Below are 26,405 nucleotides of genomic sequence, written 5' to 3' on the forward strand. Positions count from 1 at the left end.
ATGAGTGATGACTTAGGGAAAGCCTGCTGGTACTTTCAGCTCAGTGGTGAGACTTGAAAAGGTCATGGATATTCAGATGGTGTGTTTACAGGATATGCAGCATACCTGGTAAGGTTCCTGATGTGGAAGGGATTCAAAATTGTGGGGAGTGAAGATGTTTTCTCTGCCCTAAGATGAGAATAGTTGAAGAAACTCACATTAAAGTAAAAACCATAAAGGTCTATGAACTTCTTATCCACAAGAAGGGCAATGATGAGCTAATTAGGAATTCCAAAGTGGTTTTTCACATCAAACATGTGGAGAATACCCACACAGGAAATGAATACAGCCCTCTGTAGAAATCGAGCCTTCCAAGGAAGATTTACAAAAGAAAATTCAGTGTGGAGCAAACTATGAGTCTAGATTTTAAAAGGATGTCTACATGAATGATAGCTCCAAGGGTGTGACCCCTGACATAATGGATTTGAGTTTTAGGGGTCAGTATATTGGCCATTTGAGGAAGGTGGCAACTTAAGGTTTGGCTCATATTAAGAAGGTGGAGCTGGTAGGGCGCAGGGTCAGCTGACACTCGCCAGCTACCCACAACACCCGCCACAGGATCTTAAGACTTCTGGTGAGTGGAACACAGCTTCTGCTCCAATCCAATTGCACGCGGGACCAGAGACTGCATTAGTTAGGGAAGCAGAAAACCGGCCTGAGTAGGACCACAGGCCTCTTCCGGCTGGACCAGCACCGGGGTACTGCCAGCTACCCACGACCCCCGCCACAGGATTTTGAGACTGCTGGTGAGTGGAACACAGCCTCTGCTCCAATCTTTAAACAGTGACAACAACAACAACTAACCCCAGAGATTACCAGATGGCGAAAGGTAAACGTAATAATCTTACTAACAGAAACCAAGACCACTCACCATCATCAAAACCCAGCACTCCCACTTCGCCCAGTCCAGGGCACCCCAACACACCGGAAAAGCTAGACACGGATATAAAAGCATATCTCTTGATGATGGTAGAGGACTTCAAGAAGGACTTTAATAACACACTTAAAGAAATACAAAGGAACACTGGTAAACAGGTAGAAGACAATAAAGAGGAAGCACAAAAATCCCTTAAAGAATTGCAGGAGAACACTGCTAAAGAGTTACAAATCCTTAAAGAAAAACAGGATAACCTAATCAAACAGGTAGAAGTCCTTAATGAAAAACAGGAAAACACATCTAAACAGATGATGGAAATGAACAAAACCATACTAGACCTAAAAAGGGAAGTAGACACAATAAAGAAAACCCAAAATGAGGCAACACTGGAGATAGAAACCCTAGGAAAGAAATCTGGAACCATAGATACCAGCATCAGCAACAGAATACAAGAGATGGAAGAGAGAATCTCAGGTGCAGAAGATTCCATAGAGAACATCGGCACAACAATCAAGGAAAATGTAAAATGCAAAAAGATCCTAACTCAAAACATCCAAGAAATACAGGACACAATGAGAAGACCAAACCTACGGATAATAGGAGTGGATGAGAATGAAGATTTTCAACTCAAAGGACCAGCAAACATCTTCAACAAAATTATAGAAGAAAACTTCCCAAATCTAAAGAAAGAGATGCCCTTGAACATACAAGAAGCCTACAGAACTCCAAATAGACTGGACCAGAAAAGAAATACCTTCCGACACATAATAATCAGAACAACAAATGCTCTAAATAAAGATAGAATACTAAAAGCAGTAAGAGAAAAAGGCCAAGTAACATATAAAGGCAAGCCTATCAGAATTACACCAGATTTTTCACCAGAGACTATGAAAGCCAGAAGATCCTGGACGGATGTTATACAGAAACTAAGAGAACACAAATTCCAGCCCAGGCTACTATACCCAGCCAAACTCTCAATTAACATAGATGGAGAAACCAAAGTATTCCACGACAAAACCAAATTCACACATTATCTCTCCACGAATCCAGCCCTTCAAAGGATAATAACAGAAAAAAACCAATACAAGGACAGGAACCACGCCCTAGAAACAACAAGAAGGTAATCCTTCAACAAACCTAAAAGACGGCCACAAGAACAGAATGCCAACTTTAACAACAAAAATAACAGGAAACAACAATTACTTTTCCTTAATATCTCTTAATATCAATGGACTCAACTCCCTGATAAAAAGACATAGACTAACAAACTGGCTACACAAACAAGACCCAACATTTTGCTGCTTACAGGAAACTCATCTCAGAGAAAAAGATAGACACTACCTCAGAATGAAAGGCTGGAAAACAATTTTCCAAGCAAATGGTATGAAGAAACAAGCTGGAGTAGCCATTCTAATATCTGATAAGATTGACTTCCAACCCAAAGTCATTAAAAAAGACAGGGAGGGACACTTCATACTCATCAAAGGTAAAATCCTCCAAGAGGAACTATCAATCCTGAATATCTATGCTCCAAATACAAAGGCAGCCACATTCATTAAAGAAACTTTAGTAAATCTCAAAGCACACATTGCACCTCATACAATAATAGTGGGAGACTTCAACACACCACTTTCACCAATGGACAGATCATGGAAACAGAAACTAAACAGGGACACAGAGAAACTAAGAGAAATTATGAATCAAATGGATCTGGCAGATATCTACAGAACATTCTATCCTAAAACAAAAGGATATACCTTCTTCTCAGCACCTCATGGTACCTTCTCCAAAACTGACCACATAATTGGTCACAAAACAGGCCTCAACAGATACAAAAATAATGAAATTGTCCCATGCATCCTATCAGATCACCATGGACTAAGGCTGATCTTCAATAACAAAATAAATAATAGAAAGCCAACCTTCACGTGGAAACTGAACAACACTCTTCTCAATGATACCTTGGTCAAGGAAGGAATAAAAAAAGAAATTAAGGACTTTTTAGAGTTCAATGAAAATGAAGCCACAACATACCCAAACTTATGGGACGCAATGAAAGCATTTCTAAGAGGAAAACTCATAGCTCTGAGTGCCTCCAAAAGGAAACTAGAGAGAGCACACATTAGCAGCTTGACAACATACCTAAAAGCACTAGAACAAAAGGAAGCAAATTCACCCAAGAGGAGTAGACGGCAGGAAATAATCAAACTCAGGGGCGAAATCAACCAAGTGGAAACAAGAAAAACTATTCAAAGAATCAACCAATCAAGGAGCTGGTTCTTTGAGAAAATCAACAAGATAGATAAACCCTTAGCCAGACTCACTAGAGGGCACAGGGAAAGCATCCTAATTAACAAAATCAGAAATGAAAAAGGAGACATAACAACAGATCCTGAAGACATCCAAAACACCATCAGATCCTTCTACCAAAGGCTATACTCAACAAAACTGGAGAACCTGGATGAAATGGAGAAGTTCCTAGACAGATACCAGGTACCAAAGTTGAATCAAGATCAGGTTAATGATCTAAACAGCCCTATATCCCCCAAAGAAATAGAAGCAGTCATTAATAGTCTCCCAACTAAAAAAAGCCCAGGACCAGATGGGTTTAGTGCAGAGTTCTATCAGACCTTCAAAGAAGATCTAATCCCAGTTCTTCACAAACGATTCCACAAAATAGAAACAGAAGGTACTCTACCCAACTCATTCTATGAAGCCACAATTACTCTGATACCTAAACCACAAAAAGACCCAACAAAGATAGAAAACTTCAGACCAATATCCCTTATGAATATTGATGCAAAAATCCTCAATAAAGTTCTTGCTAACCGAATCCAAGAACACATCAAAACAATCATCCATCCTGACCAAGTAGGTTTCATCCCAGGGATGCAGGCATGGTTCAATATACGGAAATCCATCAACGTAATCCAGTATATAAACAAACTCAAAGACAAAAACCACATGGTCATCTCGTTAGATGCGGAAAAAGCATTTGACAAGATCCAACACCCATTCATGATAAAAGTCTTGGAAAGATCAGGAATTCAAGGCCCATACCTAAACATGATAAAAGCAATCTACAGCAAACCAGTAGCCAACATCAAAGTAAATGGTGAGAAGCTTGAAGCAATCCCTCTAAAATCAGGGACTAGACAAGGCTGTCCACTTTCTCCATACCTATTCAACATTGTACTTGAAGTCCTAGCCAGAGCAATTCGACAACAAAAGGAGGTCAAAGGGATACAAGTTGGAAAAGATGAAGTCAAAATATCACTCTTTGCAGATGATATGATAGTATATATAAGTGACCCTAAAAATTCCACCAGAGAACTCCTAAGCCTGATAAACAGCTTTGGTGAAGTAGCTGGATATAAAATTAACTCAAACAAATCAATGGCCTTTCTCTACACAAAGAATAAACAGGCTGAGAAAGAAATTAGGGAAACAACACCCTTCTCAATAGTCACAAATAATATTAAATATCTTGGCGTGACTAACTAAGGAAGTGAAAGATCTGTATAATAAAAACTTCAAGTCTCTGAAGAAAGAAATTATAGAAGATCTCAGAAGATGGAAAGATCTCCCATGCTCATGGATTGGCAGGATCAACATTGTAAAAATGGCTATCTTGCCAAAAGCAAACTACAGATTCAATGCAATCCCCATCAAAATTCCAACTCAATTCTTCAACGAATTAGAAAGTGCAATCTGCAAATTCATCTGGAATAACAAAAAACCTAGGATAGCAAAAACTCTTCTCAAGGATAAAAGAACCTCTGGTGGAATCACCATGCCGGACCTAAAACTCTACTACAGAGCAATTGTGATAAAAACTGCATGGTACTGGTATAGTGACAGACAAATAGACCAATGGAATAGAATTGAAGACCCAGAAATGAACCCACACACCTACAGTCACTTGATCTTCGACAAGGGAGCTAAAAACATCCAGTGGAAGAAAGACAGCATTTTCAACAAATGGTGCTGGCACAACTGGTTGTTAACATGTAGAAGAATGCGAATCGATCCATTCCTATCTCCTTGTACTAAGGTCAAGTCTAAGTGGATCAAGGAACTTCACATAAAACCAGAGACACTGAAACTTATAGAGGAGAAAGTGGGGAAAAGCCTTGAAGATATGGGCACAGGGGAAAAATTCCTGAATAGAACAGTAATGGCTTGTGCTGTAAGATCGAGAATTGACAAGTGGGACCTCATGAAACTACAAAGCCTCTGCAAGGCTAAAGACACCATCAATAAGACAAAAAAACCACCAACAGATTGGGAAAGGATCTTCACTTATCCTAAATCAGATAAGGGTCTAATATCCAATATATATAAAGAACCCAAGAAGGTGGACTCCAGAAAGTCAAATAACCCCATTAAAAAATGGGGCTCAGAACTGAACAAAGAATTCTCACCTGAGGAATACCGAATGGCAGAGAAGCACCTGAAAAAATGTTCAACATCCTTAATCATCAGGGAAATGCAAATCAAAACAACCCTGAGATTCCACCTCACACCAGTCAGAATGGCTAAGATCAAAAATTCAGGTGACAGCAGATGCTGGCGAGGATGTGGAGAAAGAGGAACACTCCTCCATTGTTGGTGGGATTGCAAGCTTGTACAACCACTCTGGAAATCAGTCTGGCAGTTCCTCAGAAAATTGGACATAGTACTACCGGAGGATCCAGCAATACCTCTCCTGGGCATATATCCAGAAGATGTCCCAACCGGTAAAAAGGACACATGCTCCACTATGTTCATAGCAGCCCTATTTATAATAGCCAGAAGCTGGAAAGAACCCAGATGTCCCTCAACAGAGGAATGGATACAGAAATTATGGTACATTTACACAATGGAGTACTACTCAGCTATTAAAAAGAATGAATTTATGAAATTCCTAGCCAAATGGATGGACCTGGAGGGCATCATCTTGAGTGAAGTAACACAATCACAAAAGAACTCACACAATATGTATTCACTGATAAGTGGATATTAGCCCAAAACTTAGGATACCCAAGATATAAGATACAATTTGCTAAACGCATGAAACTCAAGAAGAATGAAGACCAAAGTGTGGACACTGTGCACCTTCTTAGAATTGGGAACAAAACACCCAGGGAAGGAGTTACAGAGACAAAGTTCGTAGCTGTGATGAAAGGATGGACCATTTAGAGACTGCCGTATCCAGGGATCCATCCCATAATCAGCTTCTAAACGCTGACACCATTGCATACACTAGCAAGATTTTGCTGAAAGGATCCAAATATAGCTGTCTCTTGTGAGACGATGCCGGGGCCTAGCAAACACAGGAGTGGATGTTCACAGTCAGCTATTGGATGTATCACAGGGCTCCCAATGGAGAAGCTAGAGAAAGTACCCAAGGCGCTAAAGGGATCTGCAACCCTATTGTTGGAACAACATGATGTACTAACCAGAACCCCGGAGCTCTTGTCTCTAGCTGCATATGTATCGAAAGATGACCTAGTCGGCCATCAATGGAAAGAGAGGCCCATTGGACTTGCAAACTTTATATGCCCCAATATAGGGGAATGCCAGGGCCAAAAGAATGGGAATGGGTGGGTAGGGAAGTGGAGGGCGCTATGGGGGACTTTTGGGATAGCATTGGAAATGTAATTGAGGAAAATATGTAATAAAAATATTAAAAATTAAAAAAAAAAAAGAAGGTGGAACTGGGCAGTGGTGGTTCATGCCTTTAATCTTAATGCTTGGTAGGCAGTGGCAAGTGGATCTGAGTTTGAGGCCAGCTTGGTCTACAGAGATAATTCCAGTACTGCCAGGGCTACACAGAGAAAACTTATTTTGGGGAAAAGAGAAAGGTGGAATTTGTTGGCATCAGGGCACAGGTTGATGAATCGTGGACCAAGAATGAAAAAAAAATCAAGAGCTGGAAAGACGGCTCGCTGGGTAACGTGCTTGTTATACAAGTCTGACAACCTTAGTTCATCTGAATCCACAAACCCACATAAAAATCAATTTTAGTATGCTCCTACAGGGAGTTGGTAGGCAAATATCTTTGAATCAGGAGAAACAAGCAGGTCAGTTACCCTGGCAGATATTTCAACGAGCAAGAGAGACCCTATCTCAAACTAAGTAGAAGGTGAGCGCCAACACTTGAAGTTGTTCTCCTATTTCCACATGTGTTGTGGCATGAACACATGTATATTTTACTCTAGACAACATAATGTATAATTCACTTATCTTTGAGCTTTGCTAAAATGGAATAAAAATGTAAAATCTAGTACTACCGGAGGATCCAGCAATACCTCTCCTGGGCATATATCCAGAAGATGTCCCAACCGGTAAAAAGGACACATGCTCCACTATGTTCATAGCAGCCCTATTTATAATAGCCAGAAGCTGGAAAGAACCCAGATGCCCCTCAACAGAGGAACGGATACAGAAATTATGGTACATTTACACAATGGAGTACTACTCAGCTATTAAAAAGAATGAATTTATGAAATTCCTAGCCAAATGGATGGACCTGGAGGGCATCATCTTGAGTGAGGTAACACAATCACAAAGGAACTCACACAATATGTATTCACTGATAAGTGGATATTAGCCCAAAACTTAGGATACCCAAGATATAAGATACAATTTGCTAAACACATGAAACTCAAGAAGAATGAAGACCAAAATGTGGACAATATGCCCCTTCTTAGAATTGGGAACAAAACACCCATGGAAGGAGTTACAGAGACAAAGTTTGGAGCTGTGATGAAAGGATGGACCATCTAGAGACTGCCGTATCCAGGGATCCATCCCATAATCAGCTTCTAAACACTGACACCATTGCATACACTAGCAAGATTTTGCTGAAAGGACCCAAATATAGCTGTCTCTTGTGAAACTATGCCGGGGCCTAGCAAACACATGAGTGGATGCTCACAGTCATCTATTGGATGGATCACAGGGCTCCCAATGGAGAAGCTAGAGAAAGTACCCAAGGAGCTGAAGGGATCTGCAACACTATAGTTGGAACAACATGATGAACCCCGGAGCTCTTGTCTCTAGCTGCATATGTATCGAAAGATGGCCTAGTCGGCCATCACTGGAAAGAGAGGCCCATTGGACTTGCAAACTTTATATGCCCCAATATAGGGGAATGCCAGGGCCAAAAGAATGGGAATGGGTGGGTAGGGAAGTGGGGGGCGCTATGGGGGACTTTTGGGATAGCATTGGAAATGTAATTGAGGAAAATATGTAATAAAAAATATTAAAAAAAAAAGAACTGTCAATAGAAACTAGTTTGAAATAATTTACAGAATTTATTGAAGATTATTAAGAGCTATTGGTTAAAGTAACTCAAAAATTATACTTTTCTGATAGGACATAAAAAGGAAGCTTAGTGCTCTTGTCACATCTGATCCCAAATGTCATCAATTAGTGTGTAGCTTAAGGTTGAAGGCAGTACTTTGGGTATTCTGACTATCATGCTTTTCTGTCTTTTGAGCTCTTCTACCTATTAGCCCTCAGCTTAGCAGTAAATCCTTCTCTATAGTATGAACTTCTAGGGAGTTGTGATTAACTCACATTAGCCTTTTACATTTGGTGAACAGTGTGAGAGAAGGTTAAAAAGTAAGCCAGGGCCTGAAGATTGATTTTGATCTTAGTGAACCATTGAAAGTGTTGTCTAGGAGCTTGACTACCATGAAGAAAGTAGTATGAAAGGATAGGATGAGATCCTGGCAAATGAGAATCTGGGATAGAAGTAAAAAGCAAATCCAGTTTATCCCACTGAGTACCTCACTGCTCTACAAAATCAATTTAGAATGGAGTTACTATTCACTACTCAGGTTGTGACTAGCAGACCAGAAGCACTGGCACCTGAGAGTGTGTTATAAATGCAAATTTTAGGCCCTTCTCTGTGACATACATCTGTAGCCCCAGAACTTGAAGAACTAAATTGGGAGGATCATTGTGAGCCCTAAGCTAGTCTAGGTTGACACAGCTAGATCCAGTTTCAAAAGATTTCCCCCCCCCCAAAAAGGTAGTCAGAAATACAATTGTATTGGCTTGTAAAACCTTTAAAATATTTTTATTAGTTCTTTGAGAAATTTTACACCATGTATTTTGGTCATACCCTTTCACTCCTTCCAGATCCATCCTCCTTCCCCAGCCCACCCAACCACCCGCCTTTAGAGCCCATCTGGTAACGATTTCTGCTGCCCATATGCTCTTGTATGTGTGGACTTTACTAGAGGGTATTCACCCTACTAGGGGCCACACCCTTAAAGAAAATTAATGCTCCATTTCCTATCAGCTATCAATTGCCAATAGCTCATCTTCTAGAAGTGGGATTTCATGTTCACCTTACCTGTCCATACTGGAATTTTGTCTGGCCTTAGCTTGTGTATGTCTTGTACATACTAGCTCAACTGCTGTGAATTCTTAGGGCCAGCTTCCCTGCTGTATCCAGAAAACAGTTACAGTTAAACCTTTGCCTCTTAAAAACTCTGTCTCTCTTCCACAAGGATCCTTGAGTGATAGGAAGGAGTGTGTGGTATAGATGTCATGTTTAAGGTTGAGCATCCTTCAGTCTCTTTTCTCTATACACTGCTCAGTTGACTATCTCTATGTTAATCACCATATACTGCACAGAAAAGCTTCTCTGATGAAGGTGAACAGATGCGTAACCTGAGGGTGTAATGACAGATCATTAGAGCTTATTCTGTGTCCATTTAGCAGGATGATAGTAGTGGTTTCTCCCCTGTGCTCTGTGACCTGTCCAACCACAGGTTCTTGGACTCTACAACGGTGGTGAGCATGGAACTTCAGTTCCATCAGAAAGTGACTGTTTACTTCCATGACATTTGTAACACTGATGCACTAGTGAGCATGGCTCGTCAGGCTGGTAGTTGTTGTAGCTTACACGATTCACATCTTTTTAATTCTGTAAGATTGGCGATTGATTTTTTAACTCTAGTAACATGCATAGAAGCTTCCAGCACTATGGAAGCTAGCCAGTAGAGATGACGCTTACAGGTAAGTACCTGCTTGATTTCTCTGTATTCTGTGACTCAAGTATGTGGTGTTTTACTGCCAAGTTCTGAAGGGTAATCCAAGAGCATTAGCAAGAGCCTACATGTAATGTTTGAGGGTCTGTAGAACCATACTGGTCAAGAACTCCAAAAGAGGTAGCCCATTTCTGGCATTAGAGTTTTGTTACTCTATGGTATATAGTAGGACCATTGACTTTCAAGAATGTTAAGAAAAAGTCATTGATCACAACAGTCTCAATTGACTGTGAAATCATTTGTTTGAAAGAACATAATGAGGACAAATGACTATGTCCTATCTTTGTTACTCTGAGTACTGAAATTTGTGAATGAAGTAGAGATTTATTAAAAAGAGCACAAATGTGGTTGCTGTACTGTCTAGAAAGAACAAAGGAGGTCAGATTTTTGTTTTTCCTTGTTGCAGTATTTATAATAATGAAAAATACAACAATCCATTTAACATTCTGCTACTCACACACATTAGCTATAGTTACATGTTCCTTACCAACATTGTTCAACAACATACAGAATTATTATAGTTGTGGTGTAGATTCCATTCAGTAATCTGGGTATATCATTTTTTCAGCCTGGCCTCTCTTATATTTGTTTTAGTATCTACCTGCCTCTCTCCTTTAACTGTGAAAGGAGAGACCTTTGTAACATTCATCCTTAATGGTGTCAAAAAAGGAGGGCCTAAGGCATTAAGGCATTCTTCTCTTTTTTCTTGCTTGCCAGATACCTAAGAGTGTTACTTGTGGAGGACTCAGCAGTTTAACAGAGGAACACTATCAGAGATGGACGGGCTCTTACTGTTGAGGCTAGAAAAGATCAGAATTGTTACTGTAACACTAGGACCCCTAGAACTAGTCTGTCCATGGTTTGTACCTGCGAAAGGATGTCCTATTTTAGAAAAGTCTTTCTATATTTTTTGTTACTATGACTTAAAGATCTGAAGCTGAGTAATTTTTATTATCAAGAATAGAAATTGGGGCTAGAGAGATATGTGAGCAGTTAAGAACATTGACTGCTCTTCCAGAGGACCCAAGTTCAATTCCCAGCACCCACATAGCATCTAACAATCATCTATAACTCTGGTCCCAGGGGATCTGATCCACTAATCTGGTTTTTGTAGGCATAGCAGGTATGTGACATACAGGTGTGCATATCTATAACACATAAAATACAAAATAAAGGTGAAAAAAATTTAAGAATAGAAATTGAGCTGTTGAGATGGCTCAATAAGTAAAAATGTTTGCTGCTAAGTGCTGATATGAGTTTGATCCCTAGGACCCACATGGTGGAACAAGAGAATTAACCACCAAAGTTGTCCTATGAACACATACATGCAAGAACACCTGCACTCTCAGCACAAATAAATGTGATTTAAAAAAAATTATTTGACTTACAGTTTTGAAGAGGAGAAATCTGAGGTTGGTGTTAACATCTGTCAGTACCTGATATAGACCTTTCTACTGTACTGTAGTGTAACAGAGGGTGCCAAGCATGTATTAGCTTCAGTATTTTCTTATCTAGGGACCCCGTTGACATCTTCTAGCTCTAATCACCTCTCAAAGGCCCACTATCTTCAAGACAGGAATTTGGGGATTATATTTCTAACACATGAATTTCTGGGGACACATTGGAACCATAGCCAGACTATATCCAACTTTGTTAGTTTATTTCCTGAATTTGTTCAGCTGTTCTAGAATTTGGCAGGAGAACTATAGAAAAGTTAACTTTTTAAAAAGTGTGTGTGTGAGAGGAGTGGGGAGGGAGGAAGAGAGGGGCATGGGAGAAACACACGTGCATGCAGTGTCTGAGGAGGTCGGAAGACACATCTGATTCCCTGGAACTGGAGTTGCAGAGAGTTGTGAGCCACTCTGTGGGAGCTTGGGACTGAATCTAGGTCCTCTGCAAGAGTAGTAAATATTTCTTAATTTCTGAGCCATTTTACTAGCCCCTGGAAAAGCGGACATTTTAAAAGGAACACAATTTAAAACAAAACAAAACAAACAAAAAACCTGTCTTAAGCTTAATTGGAAGCTTTGTATTAGGTATAAAACACCTACTGGGAGCAGTTTTGTTTATAAAGAAACTTTAGGAGAAAGAATTGGAGATTGTTATTCAAAAGATTACTAGAGTTACTAGATTACTAGTACAGTGTGTAGCACAAAGTGTTATACCCTACAGTGAAACTCCCTCAGGTCTGCTGGGCACCAGTGTTTAGTGTCTTTTCAGTGCTTAGGTAGTTCTTGACAATAGCTTATGAAGAATATCCTCTGATTTAACAACAACAAAAAAAGGTCCAAATGCCTGCGTGGTATCAAATATAACTTTGAAAGACAATTGATCTTTTTTATTACAATTAATCTTTGCTCATCAGGCCTTTTGATACTTTATGTGGTAGCCTGTGCTACTGTGTTCTTCTCAGCCTTCCTCTTAGTATGAGATAAAGAGTTGTAGCAGAAAGGGTACGTTTCCAGAGGCAGGATCAGGGAGCAGCTGGAAAAGAGGCTTCTGAGTGCATTCGAGTAGCGTGATCATGCCTCTCAGTTTGTCTTACATAGAGCATGTTGGCTACTACACATAGCCCTAGTAGTACTAATCCCCCCCAAGTGCCTTGGTATGGATAGCTAACAATAATATGGTCACTGTAGGGTCTAACACTTTGTGCTACACACTGTACTAGATTAATTTCTTTAGTATTATTAAAACACCTGAGTGGATAGCTGTTCTTGACACTTTACAGATAAACATTCTGAAAGAGTATTGTGATCAGGTCACATGGTTGGTAGACTTGATGAGCAGGCAGTATCTGTCAGTCTGTCAGAGCTGCTTGATTCTGACAGCGTTCTGTACCAATGTTTCATGGTTATGGCTTTTTTTTTTTTTTTGAGACTTTTTGAAACAGGGTTTCTCTGTGCAGCCCTGGCTGTCCTGAACTCTCTCTATAGACCAGGCTGGCCTCAAACTCAGAAATCCATCTACCTCTGCCTCCCAAGTGCTGGAATTTAGGGTATGCATCACCATGACTGGCCTTTCATGTTTTAAATATAAAGAGTTCTTTAGTGGTAGTAAAAAGCCTTTATGTAGAAGAAGCACACTGGGTTAATGAATGTCTGAGTAAAAGGCCTCTGGAGATGGGGTTAAAATTATGCCACATGTAGCTTTTCAGGCTCTGGGTTCATATAGCTATTAGGAACTGTTTGCTCATAGCTGAAGTCTTTCGGGGTGGGAAGGTATGGCTCAGTACTGCCCAGATTTTTATGTGCATAGATATGTAGTAATTGGGAATCTTATTAATATGAAGTTCAATTCCACAGGTTTCAAGTGGATCTTAAGAGTTTGTAAACAGCCTCCCAGTGATACTGATGGTATAGATTTGCTGATATTACTGAGTAACAAGAGTATAGCTAATGATTATATTTCTCTCTCTGAGGTGCAAAGTATCCATATATACATATATTTTGATTTTGAAATAAAAGGAAAATAGCTACTTCTGGACAATAAATACCTTTTAGCTAGGATAGAGAGAAACAGTCAAGAATAGGTATTTAAATATGGATTGTTTCTAAAGGTTGACTATATTTATTTTGGGGTCTTGTTTGTTTGTTTGTTTTATATATGAAGGTTTATGTAGTCCTGGCTGTCCTGGAACTCACTATGTAGACCAGGCTAACCTCAAACTCAGATCTGTTTGTCTCTGCCTCCTTTTGGGTTTAAAGGATTACATCACCATGCCTGATATATTTTGTTTTGTTTTGAAGTTTTTTTTGTTTTTTCCAACATAATATATTTTTTAAAGATTTATTTATTTATTATATGTAAGTACACTGTAGTTGTCCTTAGATACTCCAGAAGAGGGCATCAGATTCATTACGGATGGTTGTGAGCCATCGTGTGGTTGCTGGGATTTGAACTTGGGACCTTCGGAAGAGCAGTCAGCGCTTTTAACCACTGAGCCATCTTGCCAGCCCCCAACATAATATTTTTATTAGTTCTTTGGGGATTTCACATACACCCTATTACATTTACTTCCCAGTCCATCCCCTTACCCTTATGACCCCCCCCCAACAACAACAACAAAAAGTCCAATTTGTGTTATCTGTACAGTCACTGGAGTGTGGTCAAATTTTCAGTGGTCTACACCTTAAGTAGAGCTGAGTCCTCTCCCTCTTCCACTCCTGCTGTAAGCCCTCTATTGTGGAGAGCAACACTTTTCAGCATCCTATCACAGTTTTTAAGAGTTCTTTTTGAAGGCTCCTTGTTTAGGCTGTTACTGTTTGGAAGGTGGGTTGAGGTCACAGAAGTCGTTCATGTCCCTCTTTCTCCACTGTGTCTTAGTAGTCATCAATACTATTGGCACAATTGCTTATTTGCTCATTAAGGTTTGAGGGAGCATGGATTATGGGCTTCTACATGTTCTCCGCCATCCTCACAGACCAGGAACAGGGCTCCCAGTTGTCGTAGGGCTATGGATCCAGACAGGGCCCTCCAATGCAGCTGGGATCATGGACATCAACATGGATTCAGGCCACAGCACAGACCATGGACATCCCCTTGGCCTTCTGTAGTAGCATGGGCCATGGACATCAACACAGAATCAGCTGCAGTAAGACCATGGACATGGCCCTCTATGGCAGCATGGATCAGACACATGGCCTTAGGTGGCAGTGCAGGCCACTCAGATCATTATAGCCCCCAATGTCAGCACAGCCCACAAACAACACCAGGGCTTCAGGTAACAGCACAGGCCAAGGACCTCTGCTTGACTTTTGGAGGTATCATCAGGCCATGGATATCAACTCAGACCCCGCCTGTAGCAGGACCTAGGACCTTTGTGGCACCTCAGACTCAAACACCACCCCAGTGTCAGGTGGCAGATCAGGCCATTCACATTAGTATGGTTTCCGGAGGCAGCCTGACCCGTGGACATTAACATGGATTCAGACCACGGCATGGGCCATGACCATTTACATGTCATTAGGTGATAATACAGTCATTGGACATCAACCTGGACCCCAGTCACATCAGGACCAGTGACCCACATATGGCCCTGAGTGCAATCACAGGATATGGTTGCCCTTTAAGGCAGTCCAATCTAGAAAGTACACTGTTCTCATCTCAGGCCTCGCCCAGAGCTCCGGTGATCCCATAGCCAGGCAGCTTGTTTGGGAGCTGAGTGTGCATCTGCTTAAGCTAGAGGATGCTGCACACAACCTATTGACCCTACTAGGTAATGATGTGATACACTCTCTACCTTAGCCCCTCTCACACTTGTCCTGTCACCAGTTCTGTGTCTCCTCAGAGCACACACTGCACTGCTCCACTCCACTCTGCTCTGCTCTTCTATCACTCCTACCTCTCCACTGCCTGCATGGGCAAGGGCATGTTTCTGCAAGTTCTTTTCTTTTAGTTGACAATTTCACACATGTATGTACATATCCATGGCAAAGTCCCCTTCTGAAATTCTCCAGGACGTGTTCCACACATCCACGTCATACTTTCATGTCTTTGCTTTTTTCCCTCCCTGAAAATCACTGAGTCCAGTTAGTGCTGCCAGCTGGAATAGTAACTGGTCTGTTGACTTAATCTTGTGCAGTGAGGCATAATTGGAGTGAGTTCATTAGTCAGCAGTCCTGCCATGTCCAGGAGACATGTCACAGCGCTCCTCCCCATCCCCTGACTTAGATTGTTTGGTGCTCCTGAGGCCTTGAGAAGGGGGTGTTGAAGAAGATATCCCATCTAGGGTTCACCATTTGGACCACTGTGAGTCTGCATTAACTGCTGTGCACTACAGAAGATTCTCTGGTCAAGGTTAAGAGTAGCACTATAAACATAATATTAGAAAGCAGCTTGACAATGTGTTCATCTAGTAAGACAACATTAGTGGATTCTCTCCTAGAGCCATGAGCCATGACCTTGACTGCCCATGAGCTTTGGAAAAGATGTACAGTGCCAGGCCTGAGTTCCCACCTATGGTGCAGGCATTAGATCCAGTCAGAAAGTGATTGGTTACCCCCATGTGGTGGTTTGAATCAAAATGGTTCCCATAGGCTTTAAATTTGTGGTCACTAGGGAGTGGTGCTACTTGAAAGGAATTAGAAGGTCAGCCTTGTTGGAGGAAGTGTGTCACTGGGGGGTTTACCTTGGGCTTTCATAAGCTCAAGCCAATCTTTCTCTTCTGTGGATCTGGATATAGAACTATCACAAAATAGTAGGATTCTTTAAGAATTTATCATGCATTCTTAGTTTTGGTATCTCTGTAACTTCTGTATGTCTGTTTTACCAGTGAGCACATCTTACCTGGCAGGTTGGTGTTGCAGCGTTCAGAGTTCACTGCTGAGTAAGACCATTGATGACGTCTCTCCCCTAGTGGCTCATATAGCGACTTTAAGAGGGGGTGCAAGCCAGAAGCTTTCAGATCATTTCCAGATCGACTTCTATATATACTGCTGCAACCAAAGTGTGTTGTATATTCAGCTAGACAGTATTTTTATCTAGTTATGGTGTGAAACCAAAAGCTGTGGCAATTCCAATGTTGCTTTGAAGGCCTACCTGACCAATAAGTGGTAAGAAAGTATAGACACTAGTACGGAGATTTTCATTTAATAACTCATGTCTTCTAGGAGAAGTATAGTCTACCCATGTGTTCCAACTCCTTTTTTAAATTACATTTTTAAAAAAGATTTATTTATTATTATATGCAAGTACACTGTAGCTGTCTTTAGACACTCCAGAAAAGGGCATCAGCTCTTGCTATGGATGGTTGTGATCCACCATATGGTTGCTGGGATTTGAACTCATGACCTTTGGAAGGGCAGTTGGTGCTCTTACCACTTGAACCATCTCACCAGCCCTTTAAATTACATTTTTAATTTAGCTTACAAAGTAGTGGGTTTCCAAGGCTGGATAGGGAGCTCCTGTGTTGAGAGCACTGACTGCTCCTCCAGAATGACTTGTATTCAAGCCCTAGCGCCCACATATCAAATTACAACAAACTGTAACTCTTAATCCCAAAGCCACTGATGCCCATTTCTGGCCTCTGGTGGCACCAGAAATACACACATGCATATAAAAACCTACACATGTAAGATAAAAATAAGTCTTTTCTAAACAAGGCTTTTCTCTGTAGACCAGGCCTCACAGAGATCCACTTGCCTCTGCCTCGGAATGTGCCACCACTGCCTGTCATAAAAATAAATCTTGAAGAATTGTGGTAGCTTAAATACAAATGACTTCCATGGGCTCATAAATTTGAATGCTTAGTCACCAGGGAGAAGACTGGTTTTGAAAGGATTAGAAAGATTAGGAAGTGTATGGTCTTGCTGGAGTGTGTTGATGCTTCAGATGCTCCAGCCAGGCTCAGTGCCTCTCTCCCTATGGGTCAGGATTATTACATGCTAGGCTCTGCTACTTCTCCAGCAGTCACTTGCCTGCCACCATGCTTTCTGCCATGATGATCAGGGACTAAACCTGTAAGCAAGCCCCCATTAAATGCTTTCTTTTATAAGAGTTGTCTTGGTTAATGTGACTCTTCACAGCAATAGAGCAGTGACTAAGACAGGAATTATCTTACAGAGTAGTGGATTTCTATGAGATTTAGCATCCGTCCTTACCTTCAGTTACTCCTCTCCATACCCTCCACTCCCCTGTTCCACTCATAGCCTCACTTAAACTTTTTCAGGATTTCACCTCCTACTTCCATATCATATATGTTCTTCTCTCATCCCTTTACCTTACAGTCCCTTTCCCTTCCCTCTTATAAGCCCTTAAATCCCTAACGTCCTCTATGGTCACTTTAAATTAAACACTTAAATGAAAAAATTTGAAGCATGCAGCATTTGTCTTTCTGGGCTTAAGTTGCTTCAGTTAGTGTCTTTTTAAAGCTGTTTGTATTTCAGCTGAAAATTTCATTTTATTTCTATTCCTGTAAAATTCAGCATTTATGTACATTTTCCACTATCCATTCATCACTTCATGGACAATCTAGGCTGATTCCACTCATAACTACTGTGGACAGAGGCACAGTGAACATAGATGTGCAGGATTCTCTACAGGAGGATAGGGAGTCCTTTGGGTATATGCCTAAAAATGTGAGGTAGATCATGGGAGTTCTGTTGTTACCTTTTTGAGATACTTGCACACTGATTTTTCAAATTTATTTTGTTTATTTACATTTCAAATGTTAGCCCCCTTCCTGGTTTCCCCTTCACAAACCTCCTATCCCATCTCCCCTCCCCTCTGCTTCTAAAGAGTACTCCCCCACCCACCTGCCCAACTGTCCTAGCATTCCCCTACACTGGGGCATCGAGCCTTCACAGGACCAACAGCCTTCACTCCCATTGATGCCAGGTAAGGCCCTCCTCTGCTACATATGCAGCTGGAGCCGTGGGTCCCTCTGAGTGCACTCTTAGGTGGCTGCACCCATTTGCATGCCCACCAACCGTGGGTAGTGCTCCCTGCCCCATCCTTGTTAGCATTTGTTCTTTGATTCTTTGATGATAGTAACTCTGGCTGGAATTTGATAGAATTTCAAAGTAGTTTTACTTTGTTTTTCTGGTGGGTAATAATGTTGAGCATTTTAAAAATTACTTTTTAGATACTGGGCATGGTGACACACACCTTTAATCACAGTACTTGAGAGGCAGAGACAGGGCAGTTTTTGTAAATTTGAGCCTTGTTAGCAGGTGAGTCTCAGGACAGGCAGGGCTACACAGTGACATCTTGTCTCAAAAAGCAAACAAAAATAATTTAAAACACAAAAAAAACGTGTTTATCAGGCATTTGTATTTCTTTGAGATCTCTGTTCAGTTCTATGGCCCATTTTTTTTTTTTTTTTTGATTTGGTGGTTTTCTTGATGTTTACTTTCTTGAGTTCTTTATATATTCTAAATACTTAATCCTCTATCAGATACATAGCTGGCATTCTGTAAGCTGACTCCTCACATGACAGTTTCCTCTGATGAACAAAAGCTGTTGAGTTTCATGAAGTCTAATTGTTGATTATTGACCTTCTGGGGCAATCTCAGTCCTATCCTGAAAGCCCTTAAAGTGTACGCCATACTTTTTCCTCTTGTAGCTTTTGATCTTAAGCTGAGGTCCTGAATCCATTTGGAGTAGATTTTGTACAGGGTAAGAGGCTGGGATTTAAATTTGTTCTTCTATGTGTATATATCCAGTGTTTCAGCACCATTTGTTGATGCTGTCTTTTCTCCGATGTGTATGTGTAACATCTTCATCAAAAATCGAGTCCTATAGTTGTGTGGCCTAGTATCTGGGTCTTGTTATTTTTTGTTGATGAATATATTCTGTCTATATTACTGTGGTGTGGTAGCACAATGAAATCAGGTGTAGTGAACCCTTCAGCAATATTATTTTATGCTCAGGGTTGCTTTGCCTCTCCAGGATCTCTTGTGTTGTATTTAATGAATTTAAATGTATTGCAGTGAATGTAAATGCTGTTGTATTTCTGTGAAGAGTGTCACTGAAACTTTTTATTGAAATTGCAGTCAATCTGTAGATTTCTTTTAGTAATATACCCATTTTCACAATATCAATTCTTTTTCCCAGTTCATGAACGTGGTATAGGTTTCTCTTTTCTGGTTCTTCCTCTATTTCTTTTTTTTTTTTTTTTTCTCTTGGTTTTGTTTGAGACAGGGTTTCTCTGTGTAGCCCTGGCTGTCCTGGAACTCACTTTGTAGATCAGGCTGGCCTTGAACTCAGAAATCCACCTGCCTCTGCCTCCCTGAGTGCTGGGATTAAAGGTGTGCGCCAACATGCCCGGCTCTTCCTCTATTTCTTTCTTCAGTGTTGTTTTAGTGTGTGTGTGTGTGTGTGTATGTATGTATGTATATATATGTGTGTGTGTATATATATATATATATATATATACATAAAATGTATTTATAATATGCTATTATGTTATAAAAGTGTATAAAATATAAATTATATAGATTATGATATAATGTATAATATAACTAATAGCATAAAACATAATATAATGTGTTATGATAATTTATACTTACCTATAATTTATTATATATTAAAGTATATAGCATATAATATTATATAATGTATATTTTAAAATAATTTATTTAATTTTATTTTATGTCCTTTGTTGTACAGGTGTCAGACAATTGTGAGCTCCCATGTGGGTGCTGGGAATTGAAACTGGGTCCTCTGGAAGGGCAGCCAGAAGTGCTCTTAACCATTTAGCCATCTCTTCATCCCCAAGTTATTTCTTTTTTTTTTTTTTTTTTTTTTTTTTTTTTTTTGGTTTTTCGAGACAGGGTTTCTCTGTATAGCCCTGGCTGTCCTGGAACTCACTTTGTAGACCAGGCTGGCCTCGAACTCAGGAATCCGCCTGCCTCTGCCTCCCGAGTGCTGGGATTAAAGGCGTGCGCCACCACGCCCAGCTCCCAAGTTATTTCTTAACTTGTGAATTATATTATTGGGAATTGTATTATTTCCCTTTTCAGTTTGTCTTTGGTACCTTGGAAGGCTAATAGTTTTGTGTTAATTTTGTATCCTGCCACTTTGCTGCACGCGTTTGTCAGTTCTAAGGGTTTTCTGGTGGAGTCTTTAGGATCTCATATATGGAACCCTAACATCTACAACTAGTGTTGTTTTGACTTCTTGTTTTTCTATTTGTGTGCCCTTTATTTCTATGTTGTACTGCTCTAGCTAGCACTATATTGAATGAGAGTTAAGAAGGTGAGCATTCTTTTCTTGTTCCTGATTTCAGTAGACATGCTTGAGGCCCCCCCCCTTAGCATAATGTTGTCTATAAGTTTGTCACATCTTGTCTTTATTATGCTGAACTATGTTCTTTCTACTCTGAGTTTCTTTGGGACTGCTACCATGAGGGATGCTGGATATTGTCAGAGGTCTGTTCTTTATCCATTGAGATATTAGGTGAACTCTGTCCTTGAGTCTATTTATGCAATTTATAACATTCACTGATTTACCCATATTTGACCATCTCTGTATCTCCAGAATAAACCCAACCTAATGCTTTCTTGAAGTCAATTTGTTCCTTGTGTGTGTGCTTGCATGTGTGCTTGCATGTGTGCTTGTTCATGCCTATGCATATCAAGGCACATGTGTGGAGATCAGAGGACAACTGCATGAATCAGTTCCCTCCTACCTTGTGGGTCTTGGAAATTGAACTTGGGTCACAAGGTTTGGTGGCAAGTGCTTTTATCCATTGAGCCATTCTGCTGACCTAGAAGTGAATGGCTTAAGAGGAAAAAGAAATATTTAAGACATGAGTTAATTTAACAGTCTAGCCTTAGATTGGAGGAAAGGTGGACATAGGGGAGCAAAAGAGCAGAGTTTGGGGCAGGGACAGCTCTAATATGGGTGCATTCTTCCTCAGCCTGTACAGTGATAAGAATATAGCTTCGACACACAGAGAGCAAGCAGGGTATCTCCAGCCAGACAGGAATAATGTAGGTGGATGACACAGCAGCTCAGCTTTAAAAAAAAAAAAAAATCCTCCAAAAGAAGGAGTCCCGCCCCCCCCCCCCAGGGTCTTTGCTTGGGTGGGTTCAGAATGTGCTGCAGAAAGCTTGGCCAGACATTCCTCAGGCGAACAGCACAAACCCCACTGTCTTAACTGGCTCAGACTCTGTACGATCAGTCCCGGGTGGGCATGATTCCGATTACCTGCTTGCTTTTCCTTGCAGCAAGGGTGTGAACAGGCAAATGGAATACTGCCAGCCAGCCTCGTAGAGGCATAAGCAATTTTGGCCCTTAAAGAGGACATTGGGGAAAGATTTCTATGAAAAGAGATACTAGTAAAAAGGAAATGACAGAAGCACAAGAAGTTGAATTTTGTCATTGTAGCTGGGGGGTGGGGTCAGGTCACTGAAATAGGTTCTTCCTGGGCAGTATCTCTGAAGAAAGCATAGGCGTTAAAGGTGTCAGTGGTAGTCATAGCTTGCCAACCATCACTCTGAGGGATCCTGGAAAGACAAATGCAAGGGAAACAGTACTGACAGCCAGATGATGTGAGAGATTGTTTCTCTTAGTGTGGCTTGTCAGATACTACTTTGGGAGTAGTTGTGCCATCTGTGGATTTAGTTGCAAAAGGGAAAAGAAGAGCTTTGTGTCCACCTGTGGCTAGTATATATTCTGTTGGTGTATAAGGGAACCTGGGTAAAATGGATCTTATCTATATCTCCTTCTGATATATAAGTTGTAGGCCAGGCCCTGTGAGATGTACCTAGAATAGACTCATAAGTTCACCCCCCCACACACACACACACATGCACAAAAGGCTGTTCCCTCTTTTCTATGATAAGCAGCTCCAGACAGTCCCATAGCACCAGGTCTTGTTCCCAAGGGTCCAAATATACAGTGTTTTTCTGATGGTTTTCCCATTCTTCAGTGGTAAACAATGCTGTGTCAAGGTACTTCTCAGAGGCCACTGGAGCATACAGATACTATTTCTTTACTTACTTATTTTTTGTTAGCAGGATTGTGAAGCTTCTCATTGGGCTACAAAGCCAGGGCTTGAGCCAGCAGCTGGAGAAAGTCCAGGACTAGTGCGTTTAGGGGTTTGAGGTGGAGAGCAGGAGGAGAGAGAGGGAGCGACAGGAGCACAGATCAGTACAGGCAAGCAGTCCACATTGCTTTGCTTTTGGCTTTTGCTGTCAGCAGACTGGCCACCATTGCCGAGAGAGACTGGAGGGACGGCACTTTCTCACAACCCTGACTTAACCATACTGCATCAGACTATTCCAAGTAGCTCTTGTGCTATCTTTCCCTTGGAGGCAAGTCTCCTCCCAGTCCTCCCCTCCTGCTCCTCCCCCTCCTCCGCCCCGTTCTGTGAGAGATGATGCGGTTCTCTATTGCTAGGCTCAGCCAGCTGATGTCACTGGCAGCGGGAAGCATCAGCAGCCTGATCACATGCTACCTAGTCTGTAATGCAGACGGGATAGGGGTGTGTGTGGGGAGGGGGCTATATGGCAACTATTCTTGCTTGAACGCTGCCAAAAGTACAGAGTCAGCAGCTGCAGCATCTAGCCAGCTTGGATGTCTTGCCTCTGAACCTGAGGAAACTAATATTGGTGGTATTTATTGTTAATAGTATTGAGAAAAACAACCCTTAACTCTAGGGGTTTGTTTTGCTGTTCTCCTTTCCAAAGCAGACTTCCAGGACTCTGAAGAAACAGTTACAAGCAGGATGCTTTTCCCCACCTCTGCGCAAGAATCTCCCCGTGGCCTCCCAGATGCAAATGGCTTGTGCCTTGGCCTGCAGTCCCTCAGTCTGACTGGCTGGGACCGACCCTGGAGCACCCAGGACTCAGACTCCTCAGCCCAGAGCAGCACACAGTCAGGTGAGTGAAAGAGAATACGTGGCTGCCTAGGGGAGGGGGCCGAGTGGGGTGGTGAGCTAAGATACCAAAGCAACAGTTGTTCTGTTCCCCTTTGCATCACTCCCTCTATATACACACAACACAGAGCTGTTTTGCAAGCAATGGTAGCTGTGAGTGTTGCATGACAGATAGAGAGAGACTGCTGGTAAAGGCAGATGCAGCTTTTCTATTTGCCCTGACAAATTCCCTGGAGTTTTAAGTCTACACCTGAGGTAGCCCTGACAAGGGTCCCCAAGGTTTCAACCTTATGCAGATATGATCCATCTAAGCCCCTGGTGCCCAGGCCTGTCTTGGAGATGATGAAGCAAAACACTTTTAGGTGGGGGAGGGGAATTAAGGAACTGATTACTGAATGACCAGATTCTGTTTAGTGGTTTTAAAACTAAAGAGCTATATGTGAAAGTTGGGTAGCCCTGAGTCATAGCAAGAGGGGATTAACTGAGCAGTTTCATCTGATTATTGGGACTGCCTTAACATTAGGTTAAGAGCATCAATCCTGGAAAAGGACTGGCTGGGGAGGAGGATAGCTAGGGTAACTCCCAGATACACAGAGAGGCTGTCTGTTTGTTCAAGGTAACTAATGGATGAGAGGCCACTCCCCTTTAGCATCTCTTATCTTCTTGATATAGGATTAATGGGAACAAATTACAGGGAGTTATTGACAAATCTTTGAACTGCTTCTGCTCAGACCTTCCCATTACCTGTTTATTCCCTTCTTGTGGTATTTGGGGGAAGATTAATCAGGTAAAAATCATAGAATTTCCAGGAAGAATTGTGAATTTAAATGCTATAGTATTACTAAAAAAAAAAATCAGTATATTTTACTTTATATCACAATGCAAAAGTATTAGCAGATTCTATGGGAATATGGAGAACTGGTGTATGTGTAGTCATTTGCCTTTGATGGTGGCAGTAGAGTACACTGTCCTTTCAGATACCTTCCCAGTCTAGGAAGAGGAGTCATGGCAGCAAGGTACTGCTGTGTTGGTTTCTCTGGCCTCCACCCTGTGTGATGCAGGTGTTTTTAAAAAATGCTTTGCAGAGTCTGGTACTCTTGATGTCCACTAGGCATTTTAATACCCCTTTGTTTTATTTAGGAAAGCGCTTTTGGGGAAGAGGAAGGTTGGTTAGTAGGTAGGATCCCTTGAAGGTAAAGTTATCTTGAATGCTGTCTCCAGCTTTTTTAGGGGGGTGGGGTGGGGAGGTTGATGAGTACTCTGTTCTCTAGGCCAGGAAATGTGTCACTATTCAATGTCATTTGCTTTGGAGGCCACAGTACTTCCTTTTATGTATTCTTTGAAACAAGCCTTGTCCTTTTTTTACTTCTACAGTATTTGAGCAAAAGAAGCGCTCACGCAGGAGATGAGCACCTGTGTGTGGTCATTAGTTCTGATTTGTGCTGGCTGGCATCAATTGGGGTGTGGCCCTTCTTTCCTCCTGTTTGTCTTAGCTACAGAGTTAGCTTCTGAACTGTAACTAGGCCCATGGAAATTTAGATGTGTCCATCTTGAAGCTTAGAAAGCCTGTTCTAACAGCTGTACAGTAAGGTGATTGTCTGCTTAGGAATTCATGGTCAACCTGGGCAATGTAGCAGGACCTTGTCTCAGGAAGGAAAGAAAATAAAAGGAAAAGCCAGGTCTAGGCATGATTGTATCAGCTTTCCCATCCTCTGAAGAACCAGATCTTAGAGCTATTAGTCTGAAAAGGGGGTGTCTTTCTTTACTTTCCATATCAAGCATTTAGTAATAAATAATACATGATTTTGTGGATTAGGGAAGGGCTGCAGTCTGAACTTCAGAATTTATAAAGACTTGAGACTGGCCCCAGTGCAGTGATCTGGCTAGGTTAGCATGAGTATCTCTTGCTTTCTGGGGCTTAAAACATCCTCACTCCTCATCTCCATCCTGTGTTTGCCTTTAGGAGCTGTGGTGGTAGCCTTCCCCTTTTCCTAAGCTTTGTGCCTTCGTGGAAAGCCCATATGAGGGTGCTGTCTCCTAGAGTAGGATGGAGCCCTCCCACCAGCCAGCTGCAGTGCCAGATCGTGCACCCTTGCCAGTAATGCGGGAACAAACAGCCCACATTCCAGTGCCCACACTGCTTTCCATCTGAAAACCAATTTCAGTCAGTTTCTTGAGGAAGGGTGGAGATAGTTCAATAGCTTCAGAAAATCTGTGAGTTGTACTTGCAAGCAGCCTGGTATCCTCTTGTCTCTGTGTGGAGCCTGTTATTGCTTAGACTCTGGTTAATGATACTTCCCCAGTAAGTTGTAGCCCCATACCTGACTGTCTTCTACCACTTTTAAGTATTTGACAGTGCATTAGGCAAGGTTGGAGCATAGGGCTCTTGACTGAAGATTTTGACTATAATATTCACTCGGGCATTGCACACTATCTGCCAAAACTGTTGGGTACTGCAGGTATGTCAGTGAATAGGATGAAATCGCTGTCATTAAGGAGCTCTAGGACTGGTAAGTTGGCTCAGCAGATAAAGGCACAGCCACCAAGCCTGACAACTTGAGCTTGATCCCTGGGATCCACATGGTAGAAAAAAGAGCACCAACTCCCAAAATTTTTCTTACCTACACACATGTGCATATATGGGCACACCCAGAGGAAATAAGCAGAAGTTTTCTTAAACAGTCACTATGACTATCAAGGAAAAGGTCCTTTAGTAGTATGTCAAGACCATATACCCCATGTTGAGGAATGAAGTGACATACAGCCAACATATCTTAATTTTTTTAATGCTCAACATAGCACATGATTTTAGTGCTTGTACAGATGAGGAAAAACTTGCAAAAGTACAAAGTGGCATCTATTGTCTGTCTAAGCATTCCAAACCTGGTGTCTTTTGTTCTAAACCTCCCATTCTTCCTATTAAACCCCTTTTCTGTGACCAGAACCTTAATATATTAGACCAGACTTAAGGTAACCTCATGTAGCTAAGTAAGAAGCCTGGGGTGATCTGTTCATTGATGAAGTCTCTGAAGATGAGGGCACTTGACAGACACTTCCCACTCGCTTTCCACCCTTGGTCTCAGTTCATCAGCTTAACCACGCACTGGATTTGTCT

At 41.4% G+C, this 26,405-nt stretch overlaps 1 protein-coding gene across 5 annotated transcripts in view; it reads left to right on the forward strand.

Annotated features, from left to right (window-relative positions):
- Cpeb1 (cytoplasmic polyadenylation element binding protein 1) overlaps positions 1-26,405 on the forward strand; it is a 103,136-nt gene that overhangs the window by 55,543 nt on the left and 21,188 nt on the right. For 3 of the 5 annotated variants that reach the window (XM_085841597.1, XM_085841598.1, XM_021166888.3), the window contains exon 3: positions 23,106-23,294. In XM_085841597.1, the coding sequence (XP_085697723.1) occupies positions 23,106-23,294 (189 nt within the window). Of the gene's footprint in view, positions 1-23,102; positions 23,295-26,405 lie in introns of all 5 variants that reach the window. The other 2 variants (XM_029479982.2, XM_085841596.1) reach the window with 1 other exon arrangement.

This window comes from Mus caroli, unplaced genomic scaffold, assembly GCF_978045245.1.
Source record: "Mus caroli unplaced genomic scaffold, Mus_caroli_1 scaffold_8, whole genome shotgun sequence".
NCBI lineage: Eukaryota > Metazoa > Chordata > Mammalia > Rodentia > Muridae > Mus > Mus caroli.